Source organism: Corticium candelabrum, unplaced genomic scaffold (assembly GCF_963422355.1).
Source record: "Corticium candelabrum unplaced genomic scaffold, ooCorCand1.1 SCAFFOLD_74, whole genome shotgun sequence".
Lineage (NCBI taxonomy): Eukaryota > Metazoa > Porifera > Homoscleromorpha > Homosclerophorida > Plakinidae > Corticium > Corticium candelabrum.
The window spans coordinates 1-15,000 of NW_026912683.1; the positions used below are offsets into that span (position 1 = coordinate 1).

Sequence of the window (15,000 nt, forward strand, 5' to 3'; positions counted from 1 at the left end):
AACTTGAAATTTGTATGGACTCATAATTAGCTTTTGTTTGCTATTGTACCATAGTTCATGTTTGAAAATATACTACCATTGAGAGGCAGAAAAACAGACAGACATACACGTAGACACGCAGACACACTCACAGAGAAACAGAAAGGCAAACAGACAAACACAAAGACAAGCAAAGGACAGACAGACAGGAGACTTAGACGCTAAATCTGATAACGTTTGTTTTAAATTTCAGCTTCAAATGCCACCCTACGGTTGGTTGGAGGAAAATTAGAATCAGAGGGAAGGCTGGAAGTATTCCATCAAAACGTTTGGAAAACAATTTGCCAAGACAGCTTTTACATCAAGAACGCTGACGTTGCTTGCCGGCAACTTGGGTACACAAAAGCTTTATACTTACAGCGAGCTGCAACAGTGACGCGTAGTCTAGGTACGAGACCAATACATATGGAAATCTGGAAATGTGCGGGAAACGAGAAAAATCTTCAAGACTGCAAAATGGAAATGAGAAGAAAAAAGAACTGTTTTCATTATAAAGATGTAGGAATTTCCTGTGATGTATCACTTTCAGAAAGGAAAAGAAGATACTCATTGCCTAACCAACGTAAGGTTTGCTCAAGTTCAGTGTGCAACAAAAACTTTCGTCTAATACTATATATACTTTTAATTAGCATGGAAATATTTTTTGTTAAAAGTAGGCAAACACGCATTGATTTCTTTCAACGTACATTTTCTAACAAAAGTTATTTAAAATCATAGCATACAGACGAATTAATTAAATAATTAAACAATAAATAAATATGTAAAAAGATATATAAATAAGTAAATAGATATATATAAATAAATAAATATATAAATAAATAAATAATTAAATAAATAAATAAATAATTAATTAAATGAATGAATGAATGAATAAATGAATGAATAAATAAATAAATAAATAAATAAATTAATTAATTAATACAAAGATGAAGGTGGTTCTTAAAATTTGGGTGGCCCAGCTTTATCAGTCACAATGCTTTACCCTTGTTTCCAAAAAGTTGAAGAAGTGACTTCTTCAATTTGACATTTTTCTTTTTATAAAGTAACGACTATTTTGTTCTTTGTTCAAAATTCAAAGTAAATTAGAAAATGTTTAAAAAAATAAACTTTGTATTTGCTAAATAACTTTATTTCATTTCATTTTGATTAAACAAGTTTATTTTATAAGTGTTTGAACAATCGACCGAAAATATTAAACACAAAACAATTCTTTATGGTCTCTATTAAAATAACGAAACTCATTTGACCGCACTGCTGAGTAGTTGGTTGCACGTAAGTATACTTCTTTTTAATGTTAGCCTTCTATTTGCTAAGCCTAACAAGCTTGAGAGATTGCTTCATCCAAATAGCAATGTGTATAATGCCAGTTTTAGTTTTGGACGTAACTCTGACTTACTTTTAACTGAGCACTTCTTTCGCAGCAGTGTTCTATTTTTAAAAACAAACAAGAAATGTTTCAATTTCCAAAAATTATATTTATCTTTATAATTAGTAACATTTAAAGTAGCTTTTGCTGTGTTTTCTTTTACAAAGAGCATTATTCAAAGTACTCTATATATTTATTAATACTAAACTCTGACACGGATTCACAAACACACATCCGCGCGAACACACTATGCACACACACACTATGCACACTCACACGCTGCGCACAGACGCAAGCACACACGCACCCAGGCATTCCCACACTTGCTCATAAAGCTCTCCTGTATACATATAAATATTTCCTGATGTATAAAGATAGCAAAAGCAGGTATAATTGTTATTTAGGTTATTTCATAATTGAATATTATATTTCAATCCTTACATAAAACTACTCTTTTATACTTTGTTTAAAAATTGACAGAAAGCAACAACCCTTTAACAATAAGAATTTGCAGAAGCCTAATTGTATTCTTTTCTAAATTAAAATTAATTATGTTATGCCACTGCAGTGTATAATTTTGCACTGTTTTATGTTCAAAGTGTACACCAAGCCGCTACTACTAGAAGGAGGTTCATTTGCATCAGAGGGAAGAGTAAAGCTGTTTCATAACGGTGAATGGGGAACGATTTGTGATGATCTCTTTGACCTTAAAGACGCTCACGTTGTCTGCCGTCAGGCCGGTTACAAATATGCCCTTAGGGCCGGGACAGCTTCAACAATGGGGTTTGGACAAGGTACAGGTCCAATACATATGGACAGCGTGCAGTGTACGGGAAGAGAAAATAAAGTTCAAAACTGTCCATTCGGTGGATGGGGTACCCACGACTGCTCTCATGTAGAAGATGCAGGAGTTGTTTGCGATACATCTTGGGCTGACAAATGCAGATTTCAAAGTACTAGAGTTGAAAAAGAGAAGAGTAAGTAAACGTGTTGCTCGAGTAGTTAGCAATTGCAAGAGCACTAATGTCGAAATAACCACCATTCCTTATTGTCAATAATTTAAAGCTATTACGTATTAAAATTTGAAAGCCTAGATTACAGTATCAGCCGTACAGCAGTCCAGTCGAGTCCGGCTAAAACGCCGCGCCATGCCTTATGGCAACAAATTGCAGCCGAAGCGGCAGCCTGACAAATAGAATTCATTCTATTTTTTTCCGGTCTGACCGGATGGAGGCAAACTGCTACTAGAAATGATGCAGAAGTGTTACACTATATATTCGCAAAATAACTTTAGCGTAAACAATGATCGTTTTCGCGTATTTTTGTTGCAACGGCTACACACAACAGATACTAAATGCCCTTTCCTTTTTAAGAATATTTATTCCAATTTGTCATATGACTATAACGTATTTTAATTGTGAGTATATTGCGAGGAAGGTGCCCATTGTAAACATCCAAAGACGTGGAAAATAGGTCTCCGTCACATAGTTATGCACGCCTCCTGCAGATATTGTAAACCAGCCTTTAGTTGCAGCATGGATGCTACAACTTATATATAGTTATGTGATTTTGTCGAACAGGTCAGTTTCCTATAAGATTGACCGGTGGAAGTGAACCATACAAAGGGATACTGGAAATTTTTGTTAATGACCAATGGGGGACAGTTTGTGACGACTACTTCGGAAGTGACGAAGCTATTGTGGCATGCAGTCAACTAGGATATACGGGGTACTCTAGCTATTCTCATCGTCAAAGTGGTGATTCCTCGGCCCCGATTCTCATGGATGACGTAAACTGCAGTTATGTTCCAGTTGCCCAACAGGGTAAAGACACAAGAAAGAAATATCATACTCGTCTTGCTGATTGTGCCAAGGGAGATACAAACGTTGCATTTAGAGAAGGTAATTACTGGAAAATCCATAACTGTGATCACAGTGAAGATGTTGTACTGGATTGCACGTCATCGGGTACGTACAGTCAATCGTTTTTACTTGGTTTGAATTAAAACTAAATTAATTACTATTATGTTTCTCTGATGTGTTTCAAACTATATTGCTTTTATTTACACAGCAAAGACCCATCCAGTTCGTTTAGCGGATGGAGGAGCTCCTCACAGGGGCAGAGTAGAGATTTTTATTAACGGACTATGGGGTTCAGTTTGTGACGACGCGTGGAGTATAAATGATGCAAAAGTCGTTTGTCGTCAGCTAGGATTTCCTTGCGCTGAAAGTTATCGGTCGTCAGCTTACTTTGGACAAAGTGGTCATTACCACATTTGGATGGATAACGTTGCATGCAGAGGCTCTGAAAGTCGACTGCAAGACTGCCCTTTTGGTCATTGGGGAGTTCACAATTGCGGACATCATGAAGATGCTGGAGTCGAATGTTGTTCTACAGGTAATATTGTAGTTACATTTCATAATAGCTGTTAGAAACTGCAAATTTTGTAAACAGTTTAATATAATTTTTAATTTAAAAATAAAATTAGTTTATATAAGATTGGATAACTAAATAGTTAAATTAATTTAAAGATTTCTATTTGTTTACTTAATTTGGGTAATTTATATTTTTTGGTGGTACTCAGCTACTTTCTACAACTAGATTTTTGTGTAACTGCTAAACTCCCAAAAATAAGCTTAATGTTCTGTTAAAATAGAAACAAAAATAACATATTAAGTGGACCTTAAAAAATATTAAGCACAACATAAAATATTTAATTTTTTCTAAAAAAATAAATATAACGTTGTATTCTTAAAATACACATGTTAACCCATTGTTTGATTGCAGTGGACTCGCGATGGTACACCATTAACAGAGTATCTAAAGGCCATGATCCCGAAAGAGGTCGACGAGACGGTAATGCTTAATTAATTTTTGAATTGGCCTATTAAAAATATTTCTATCTGGCAGTGACTAATTCAACATTACAACAATTTCCTTCTTACAAAAGCAACACAGAGAAAACTGTGAAAGTCGTAAGGCTTGTAGATGGGTACAGTTTTTCTGAAGGACGCGTTGAAATCAAAGTTAATGGTTCATGGAATACATTTTGTGATCCAAATTGGAACATGGATAAAGCAAATGATGTTTGCAAGCTACTCGGTTTTAGTGGAGCCGTTGACTTGTTTCAAAACGCCTATTTTGGTAAAGGAAGAGGGCCATTACGCATCATGAAATCTCATTGCTCAAAATTCAACACTCCTCTAACTGATTCGTGTTTCTTGTCGTCGCAAGAAAATATAACCTGTTCTCATCGTAATCATGTAGGCGTTATATGCTTTCGTGAGTTTCCAAATTATTTCATTAAATGTTTGATAAATAATTTAATTCTTTTTGTTATAGCTCATGATAGAAATATGCAGCAGTTTGTTGATTTTACCGAAGAGTATAACAAAGTTTACGAGTCTGGAAAAGAGAGAAATCTCAGAGCAGCAATATTTCATTCCAACTTGGAAAAGATAAGAAATCTAAATAAAGCAGACAGATTTTCTCCTTTTGGAATTAACAAGTTTGCTGATATGTCAGACGACGAGTTTGAATCAATTTTTTTAATGTCTGACGATAGACACAATGTTAATAATAGCTCAACACTAGAAACAGATAATGTAGACAAACGTTCCATTGCGGACCACGTGGATTGGACTGGTCCAATTCCTAAATGTTTCGATTGGAGAGATCGGCATCCACCTGTCGTTACCAAAGTCAAAAATCAAGGTAGCTGTGGTTCATGTTGGGCATTTGCTGCAGTTGCTCAGATGGAAAGTGTATGGGCCATACAAGGGCATCATCCACTAGTCGAACTGTCTACTCAGCAAGTAGTATCATGCAGCAACGGCGATTGTAATGGTGGCTTCCATAATATTGCAATAGAATACGTTTTACGAGCTGGTGGTTTAGCAAAGGAAAGTGATTATAAATACGAATCAGGATCAGACGACGTTACAAGGAGCTGCTGTTTTTATCCCAGCACAATTCACGCTCGTTTTTCAGGTTTGGTTAAAATTGGAAAATCGAGTGCCACTGCAGAAGATGAATACGACATGATGATGTATCTGTACAGGCACGGCCCAATAGCCGTCGATTTCAACTCACAAAATCTGAGGTTCTATCGTGATTCACCCAAAATATTAAGTTTTTGTGGAGGCAATCATAGGACGACTACTCATGTTGTTGTACTCACTGGGTTTGGAGTCAGCGATAGCGGCACACCATTTTGGATTGCAAGAAATTCTTGGGGAGACAGCTGGGGCGATGGCGGTTACTTCCTTATCGAACGTAACGTCAACATGTGTGGAATCGCTGAAAGAGCGTATGCAGCTTACATTACACCGTAATTGACAACGTGTAATTGTTCGAGACACTATAAATGTGCTTGCGTAGCCATAAGAGCTACTTAACGTTTTCTTTCTCTTTTCTGATTTTGTCGCATCTATATACTGATATTGTCAGTTTGAATGAGTTTAGTCTAACAAATAACGGAAGGCTAACGTCTTTGCTTTGCAACTTTAAATGTTTTCTTTGGTCTACCTGCTAATAGAAATTGCGAGCCATGCGTCTGAACAGCATGCCTCATGTCGTTTGGGCTGGGACATTACAGTTTGACAAACAACCAGTGGAGCGTTCTAGCAAATGCTATGACTTGCTTTCCTAATTTGACATAGACATAAAATCCTTTTTAATAAACGTTCATAGTCGCCAAGTGACATTTTCCGTACCATTTCAGCTGGATATACGATTCATTCATTCATGTGTGTCAAAACAATTCTGAATATGATCAATCTATGTACACACGTTAGCTCAAACTTTATGTTGCTAGCAAATTCAGCTCGTGAGTGAATATCTAGAATTTCTCTCACTTCATGTATGAATTGGTTTCCTAAACTCTTTCAACTTATTGGCATCTTCTATCATGCAATTAGCTCCATATACAGAGATCGATGCTGGTTTATATAGCCTCAAATTGGAATCGTCTAGTAAATATGCTATAGTGCTTGAGCAGCTCTCTTTCTTTTCAGTTGCAGACGTTGACTATCTCTTCTAGTAAATCTAACTTGAACACGTTGCGTCAGGTTGTCGATAGAGACACCAGTACGTGCATTTGGCCGCGATGTCATAGTAGCGTGTTTAGAACAACCTATTATACAAAACATTTTAGAACTATGTGTACTATATCATACATTTAGGAAATTAGTCGAAACAGTCGTTTACTAGATTTTCAAGCATAATGCTTTTGCAGTCAATTGCTACAATTGCATCGATTACTTACCTTCAAATCACAGGGTATATGGTCTGATACACAATTGTGGATACGAGGCAACACAGTGCTAAGAGCATATCTGCTGTGCAACGGACTCACAAAACAAGATAAAATATAATCTCATTCCGGAGCATTACATAAAAAGATACGTAACATGATAAAATGGTCAGTATCTTGTTGCCACATACTAAGAACCTCTTCTTTTAAAGGATGAGAACACTCACAGAACTGTGAAAATTGGTTTCCAGTTTACTCGCCATGTGTTAGAAAGTGGAAAACCTTGGACGTGTATCCAGTTCTCTTCTCGCGCGCACTCACTGTGTTTTAGCACGTGTTTTTTGTTATGTTTGTCTTACGTCCAATTACTCGTGCATATAAACACGCGCCCAAATTTGTCATAAATCCATGCATTACTACTACCACGTATCAATCATGACCATTGCTTGTCTTTTCTCTTACAGGTTAACTCTACAGAGTTAAATTATATTAAGTTTTGTCCGAGTGGTCATCGTACTTGGCGCAACATCTGCAACCTTTCCCAGGCTGTATTCATCTTACATGCGTGCAGTACCTGCATCGTAATGCCAGAACTATAGCCCCAACTTCAAGAAAGAAACACACCGTGTTACAGACTGCTGTACATCAATATTTAATCTCAGTACATTTACGTTGGAAAAATGTCAGACATCGCCAAAGTTAATGTTTGCCAAAATGAAAATTACATTTTTGGACCATTTCGCTAAATACTACAGTTGCCAAAATTTTGGGTTTACGGTATTTTATCCAAGTCAACAAGTCCAGAGCGTATGGACAACGTACGGTGAATTTACAATCTTACTTCTTTGGTGCGTCTGGTACAGATAACAAAATAAATAGGTGTCGTTTTCTCCCATCAGACTCGATCCCCTCCTCTCACATAAGATAAGGCTAGCGCAACGATAATTAGTGTCAGTCTTCGCTCTATTGATCTCCAAGAAGAAGCACGCACAAGGTTCAAAAAAGCATAGACGTCCTCGTCGACCTAGGCGGACACGTCCCTTCTTGTTGCTCTCTAGTCTTACGTTTACTTCAAATTTAGGTAGCATTCCGATTGCTTAGATTTGGCGATCAGCATGGCTTCTAGATGCCTCATGAGCAGCGCTAGAGGATTATGTATCCGGGAATTACGAAGGGGAGGATATTGCCATGGTCACGAGTCTACACACTGTGCAGGGTTAGACAACTTACATACTTAAATTTTTAGGTGCGCCATCTACATCATTGTGCTTAAGTTAAAGTCTAAGGCTAAAAAGCCGTTCTGCACCTGTCAATCCCTCTATAGTTACCGTTGCCGTTAAGTTTGCGTGTAGTTTACTGGCAACAGTGATGGATTTAGAGTTTGGCTAAAGAGGGACACAAACAACTAAAAGTTGGTATGACGTCATGAAATTTATGACGTCACACACTCACCGCGTGACCAGACATTCGGACCGGTGTAATTGTTTTTAGACATCAGATTCTAGGACATATGGGAAAGTCAACACAAATGCTTGGGCAAAGAATTTAGCAAGTGACATGATTTTATATTCTAGTTCTAAACTATACAGTCACTACAGCTAGCTACCGTCTATTCCCCGTAAGTGTAAACTCGGAAGTTAGTAATGAAGTAGAGATCACATCAGGTGCGCTCATTAGAGCACTAAGAGCTGCTCCAGTTGCACCATATTTGACCAATTATCTTAAATGGTTGCAGTTGCTCATCCGTTGGTCTTAGAAGGTAATTGAATAATAGCCATTGCTCCACCCGTTTATCTTTGATATGCAAAGGGATTATCCTTACGTTTTCTTTGTAAGAAGGGATTAGATAATTTGGTAAACAGAATGCCAGACCTAGCGGTTTCTAACGAAATACCGATAATCATGAAAGTCAAAAATCAACGGAGATATTATGATTTTCAAAGCACCCACCTATGGGCAACAGACGTGCGTACTTACATGTACTGTAGAGTCCCAGATCTAATACTGAACATTCTCAAATATGGGACTGGCACAAAGCTTCAAAGCAAGCTAACTCTCCAATTTTATATAAACGTAATGACTGATCTTCTATAAATCATTTCTGTTAGATTCAAGCTAATCGGTTTAATTATCGTAATGCCAAAAGCTTTTTCGATGAAAGGACCAATACGCTGGACAAGGGCATCTATTATGGGACAGTGGCTAGTTCTCGCTGAAAAAGAGTCTTAATCATGGATCGGGTATTCAGTCAAGACGGGCACGTATCTTCTACCTACAAGTTTGGAGCCAACCTCGTCGATTCGCGCTTCCCCTCTCAATAGACGACGGAAATGGTGGGTCGCATCATCTATTATGGGACACCAGTATTTTTGATGCGAGCGAGTTGCCCAGAATGTATTTGCATGACTCTCAAACAACAAGACAAAGCCGTGTCTTGCTTCTAGGGATTAATGAAAGCCTCTGTACTCAGATACAGAGCTATTTCACTGTTTTCTGCATTTGTCTATCTAGCTACCACTTTGTAGCATCTATGGCGTGCCGTTCAATTCAAAAGTGCACGATCGATCGGCTAATTGAGGATCGTGCACAATTGATTAATCCGCAATTCGCAAATATCGAGTAATGCGCATCGATTGTGCATTGAAGCTCGATTGTAGTGCAAAATTGCAGTATAACGTTATGAAAGTACCAAACGGTGACGTTTCTTGCTAACGGTCAGAACATGACTAGAGGCGGTAACACATGGAAACGTTTCCAGGTTAGATACCTCACACCCATTCTTCTGCAGCAGTTTCAAACATCCTCATACACTGGAGAATCGTAAATCATTATTGTTGTTTTATGGAACATTTCATAATCTTGTTTGCTTTGACCATGGCCAACTGATTCTCAAGTACTACTGTATATGTTGTGTGTGAGAAGAAGCAAGTTAGATTTAACTCATGTTCTCTTTAACCCACTTTCAGCACACAGTGTCTTGTGAGTTGGTGATATACTGGGCACTTTCACACACGGGTTTAACTCAGGTTACTCGGGTTAGGGTAATTCGAGTAGAGTTATGCTAACCTAGGTCCACCCAACTGGCATAGAACACTGGTAATGAGATGCAGAATATCTAGAGTAGAGCGAGCACATCTATTACTTGAAGTTTCTACTTGAGAATAGGAAATCAGTAACGCCAACAGCAAACAGGAGAAAGAGAAGCCATTGTACGTTGGCGCGATCGATTTAAGGGCGTGTCTTAGCTTAACTCCACTTCGGTTTAAAAATACTCGGAGCCAGGGTTAAGCTTAGCCCTCTTTTAATCCCATTCTTAACTCGGGTTACCTTGGGTTTAATAAACTCGCTTTCACACGACCTGGTTAATCGGAGTCTAACCCAAAGATAATCCGATTTAACCCTAGTTAACCCTGCGTGTGAAAGCGCAGCCATGGTTTGGTATCTCTTGCACAATGAAGCTCATCTAGCTCTTCCACGTTCTAGCAATATCTATTGTAGAAAATCGTCACGAGCAACACTATCGATCATTAGAAATGTACTTACCCTACATCCATTTCTCTTTCTTTTATTCTTTCTCCTCTTCTTTAGTTTTTGACTTTCTCACATTTGTCACATTGCAATGACTTCCTTGTACAAATCGCCAGCGCAGCTTGATGCTTTAGGCTTCAGTTTCCGTTTGATAACTTGGATAAAGCCCAAAGTTTTATAATAACGTCAGTCTCCGTTTCGAAACGTTGTGGCTGAGAATACCCACTAGACGGGTTTGAATGTGTGGTTGGCCCATCCACCGATTTCTCGCTTGTTTCACTCGCGCTACACATTTCTTTCACATTTTGGCATTATTGTGGAAGCGATTAAAAGACGCACTTTATTTCTGAGAACATTACAGCAGCCAAAGAGCAACGAGAAGTGTACTATCTTGTAAGACATTTGTATTGCCTGCATGTCAGTGCAGGTACGCCTACTAAACAACCGGAAACAACTCTGCGCTCAGGTATCTTTACGAATGTAACTACTGTCTGTTCACCATAAGCGTGAACTTTGAAATTCATCAATATCTCTGCTGTTTAGTGGACTTTCGCGATGATCTCGGTATCATTAGAAACCGCTAGGTCTGGCATTTCTGTTTATCAAATTATCTAAGCCCTTTCTACAAACGAAACGGAAGGATAGTACTTGTGCATATCAAACACAAACGGGTGGAGCAATGGCTATTATCCAATTATCTTGTAAGACCAACGGATCAGCAACTGAAACCATTTAAGATAATTGGTATAACATGGTCCAACTGGGGCAGCTCTTAGTGCTCTAATGTGCACACCTGGTGTGACCTCTACTTCATTACTCACTTCCGAGTTCACGCTTATGGCGAACAGACGGTAGGTGGATTTTATCAGAACCAGGTTTGTCTTGTGAATTTTGGAAAACTGTTCATTTTTGACAACATATAAAAATATAAGTAACAAATTGATTGGTTGCATGGGGTACATAAATAGGATGAGTGCATATACACGACATGACACGACAAGCCATGCATAGATACATGCATACATACATACATGTGTTGCTTATGCTTACAGTGATCTCTTTTGTAGCTTTCTAGTGAATTTGTTTATATCATGCAGAGTGCAGAGTCAAACTCTCTCAAGCACATTTCAGAGGCATGGTCTGTACAGTCTACTATATTCTCAAACTAGGACAGCAAGAATCTTTGATGGGAACTAAAGTAATTGCTGAAGTAAACACGTATATAAATTTGCCTTTATCGATCTACAGACTGAAGGTGATCTGATGTATGTAGCATGTGGTGTAATTGATTATATATTGATTCTAGTATTTGGTAAATTTAATTTGCAAAAGTTTAGCTGCATTAAAAATCTTGTGGGTGCAGCTATCTGGCAAGGGACAGAAGACCGCCATCACTTCTGTTGTGAAGTACATATCGGTAATTACCTTTTTTGTGTGTTTAATTAAGAGTAAGAAAGCCATACTATTATTATTAGTGTTCACAGTTTGCATATATGTAGACATCATGTACACCTCAAATTACACATTGCTATTGACACTCTTGGCTAGAATGATTATATGTGCATGCATTGCCTTTAAGACACATGGCTTCATTGTGGTCATCTCAATTTTTCATTAGAAAGGTACAGCAGCTTGAATGCTATATTTTGTTGCCTGCTACAAAAGCATGCTGTTTTCTATGTCCAGAGAACATAAGTTGTTTTGATACAGTAAGTGTAATGATTCTCTCACGTTGAAATACCTTATGCAAACTTTCCTGTGTTTCAAACGTTGCTAGTCAGGTATTTGTCAGATAGCTCTCTACCGCAGGCATTATTGTCTGTGTTGTTTCTGTTTAGATTGTTAAAAAACCCATTCATTGTAGTACAATTGATTTTAATAAAATTGTTTTGGAAAATGAGGAGCCAAATTCAGCGGTAGTAAAGATCAATCAGATCCAACCTTACCTTGTTGCTACTGGATCAGCAAGTCAACCACCACAGATCTTCTTGGCTGCAGAGCAAAAGGTGCTGTTGGAAATTGAACATCCGCTAGACGCTCCTGGGACGCCCTTGGCGTATTTTTATGTGTTGAAGACCAAGTTTCTGGATGGACTGAGCAATTTTTACTATTGTCTAAAGGTACCTCTTTAGGTAAGCCCTTACAGGTCACTCCTTCTGTGCAGTACTTTTTAAGTGGATTAAATGCCGTACGATACTGTATTAGTCAGAAGTCACAGTATGTTTATCTTATCAAAAAAGAGGCTGTACTCTAGAAATCTGTTGTACTGGACTACCTTCCTCGAAATCCCATTCCGCCGCTGTTGGTGAGAGCTGGAGTTACGCCCTCGAGTGTAACGCTACACCGCGCTGGAATTACCTTGCACATTTGGGGTGTCAAAATAGCACCTACAGAAGGGTGTAATAAAGATACACCTACTTTGTTGTTATATTTCACTCGTAGCAGTATCACAATGCCTGTATTGGTTTAACACCAAATTTGGTGTTTCTGTTAGACCTTCTGCTAGAACAGAAATTTATTGTAAGCACCGAAATTGTTGTAAAGCGCTTGCAAGCATAGTGACACTTGATGCAGTGCAGAATAGCACCGTACTCAAGTGTTTAGATAGCACGTTGATGAAAGTGCTTGAATAACTCCTAGATTAGTTCTAACATCACACCACAATGGGGTAATTCTTACTAAAACGGGTGTTATTCTTACACCAAGATCGTGTGCTATTCTTATCGGCAATACAAGGTCTGGATCCCAAGGCATGCCTAACGTGCGTTAGTAGTGACAGCAATCAATTATTTCACAATATTGGTCATATTCGCACATCACTTTAAAATACGTTAACAGAGCAAAAACAAAGGTGTCGTTTTCATAGATGTGCTCCCTGCAAGACTATTTTCCAGAGAGCAATAGAATGTAAAACGTCTTGCAAGATTTGTGATAATTTGTATTGAAAGTGCATACATGGCCAAAAGAGCAGCTGGACTCTTCATGACATCCTCCACCTCCAATAAGATTGTCTGTTTGGCAGCCATGAAGACTTGATTAAGACTTCCGTCTTGATCTGTCACAATCAGGTATGGGGCTATCTATTTCACCACTGCTGATGAGATGGCACTGTCCTATGAAATAAAAACCATCGAATCAGTCAAAAATAGATTTTCCTACAAATATACCAATGCACAAATGTTCGTACAAATACAATCAGTTACCTCCATAATACATAATCACACACTCTCTCACACACACACACACACACACACACACACACACACTCACGCACAGGCACACGCGCAAGCGCGCGCGCACACACACACAGACACACAGACACACGCACACACACACACACACACACACACACACACACACACACACACACACACACACACACACACAATTACACACTCACACAAGCTAGCACAAATGTCACTGTTAAACTACAAAGTGTTCTATCTACACTCATACTGGAATAGCACACTAAAAGTAATAGGTAAACATCTGTTGACAGGTCTCGAGAGTATAGTAGACCACAATATTGTTTTACTCAACTATGATGTTCACAGTAAAATATGATCTCACAAAGACCAACCACACCTAACAATATATGATCTGGGACTAAACTAATGTACGTGTACCTTGTATGATCATTTAAGAGAGCTCTCATAAATGTTGAAATCAGTCGCCAAGATGGAGAAAAATGTGTGATTGCTAAATGGCTGAGTGTCATCCTATCCGTAACTAAGTGCAACCCAGAAAGAACTAGCTAAGTTAAGTCCCCTGAAGGACCAAAAACAGTATTCTAGATTAGGTATGTACAGTTTGCAGGACTAGATTGTACAAAATCTTATATAATAAAATAATGGAACATTGTCACAGTATCACATATGCAACAATCTTATTGATAATCAAATATCAACTTTAACTTTTTCTCAAAACTGGTTTCTGACTCTTGCTGGAAAGCCGCACCATCATCAGCTCTATTGAAGTCTGCAACCTACACACTTACAAGTGTTGCCAACAAGCAACTACATCCACTATGTCAGTTATACCTGAATAATCAATGTATTTAAACTCAGCCAAATATCTCTCTTTAGTTTCAATCATTTGTTTTCCACACACTTTGAATTCTTGCTGCCCCATTGCCAAAATCTTGGTGTGTGAATCATTCCACCTCTCCATCATGCCTGCAGTAAAGCATTCTGATTTTTGCACAACATGCGTCCGAACTCTGAACCAAACTAGACAATGATATAATCTGAATATTCTAGCATACACGTATTGACAAATACCACATTACACGTCAAAACATACACCAGCAATCATAGATACACGAGAACACTGTTCTAGTCTAATGCACTAATCAACCTAAGTATGGGTAAATATCTCCAGCCAGAGTGTCCAGATTTCATAAAATTTAGTAATTTCATTACTTGTTATTGTTAACTAAACACTAGAAGCAGCAAGTCACTCGCCACAGAGAGCAGATAATATAGTTATTTACACTAAAATAATTCATTATTATCAACACATACAACTCTGTTTTCAGTCTGGTGTGTCACCTAACTTAGTCAGGGCAAGTGTGCCACTCACCACCAACAGCAGAGAGTAAGGTTATTTACACTAAAAAATTCGTTTAGTGTACTAAATCATATATTTTAGGCCACTCCAATAAGATTCATTGTTTCCCATTTCCCACCCGCGTTCTATTTAAGCACCGCATGCTTTTGCTCATTATTCGATCAGGTGTTTAAGGGAACCTTCGTCTAATTAGGAGAACGTGACAGAATCACATGACTCAAAATGGCGGTCGCGAGGTGCTTGT

The 15,000-nt window shown here is 38.2% G+C and overlaps 2 protein-coding genes across 2 annotated transcripts; both read left to right on the top strand.

Annotated features, from left to right (window-relative positions):
* Positions 1-232: 232 nt before the first annotated feature.
* LOC134197917 (deleted in malignant brain tumors 1 protein-like) lies at positions 233-4,579 on the top strand (the record flags this gene model as incomplete). Its single annotated transcript, XM_062667266.1, has 7 exons — positions 233-601; positions 2,005-2,382; positions 2,986-3,372; positions 3,476-3,802; positions 4,193-4,261; positions 4,316-4,507; positions 4,560-4,579. Coding segments are annotated over 7 exons (1,742 nt in total), but the record flags the coding sequence as incomplete, so codon positions are not given.
* Positions 4,580-4,604: 25 nt separating this feature from the next.
* Positions 4,605-5,915, top strand: LOC134197918 (uncharacterized). Its single transcript, XM_062667267.1, has 2 exons — positions 4,605-4,687; positions 4,748-5,915. The coding sequence occupies exon 2, from the start codon at positions 4,762-4,764 to the stop codon at positions 5,737-5,739; it is 978 nt and encodes a 325-aa protein (XP_062523251.1). The 5' UTR covers positions 4,605-4,687; positions 4,748-4,761; the 3' UTR covers positions 5,740-5,915.
* The last annotated feature ends 9,085 nt before the right edge of the window (positions 5,916-15,000 follow it).

What these genes read in the sequence shown, in the direction of transcription:
- LOC134197918 (XM_062667267.1), top strand. Translation starts at nt 4,762, where the DNA reads ATGCAGCAGTTTGTTGATTTTACCGAAGAGTATAACAAAGTTTACGAG.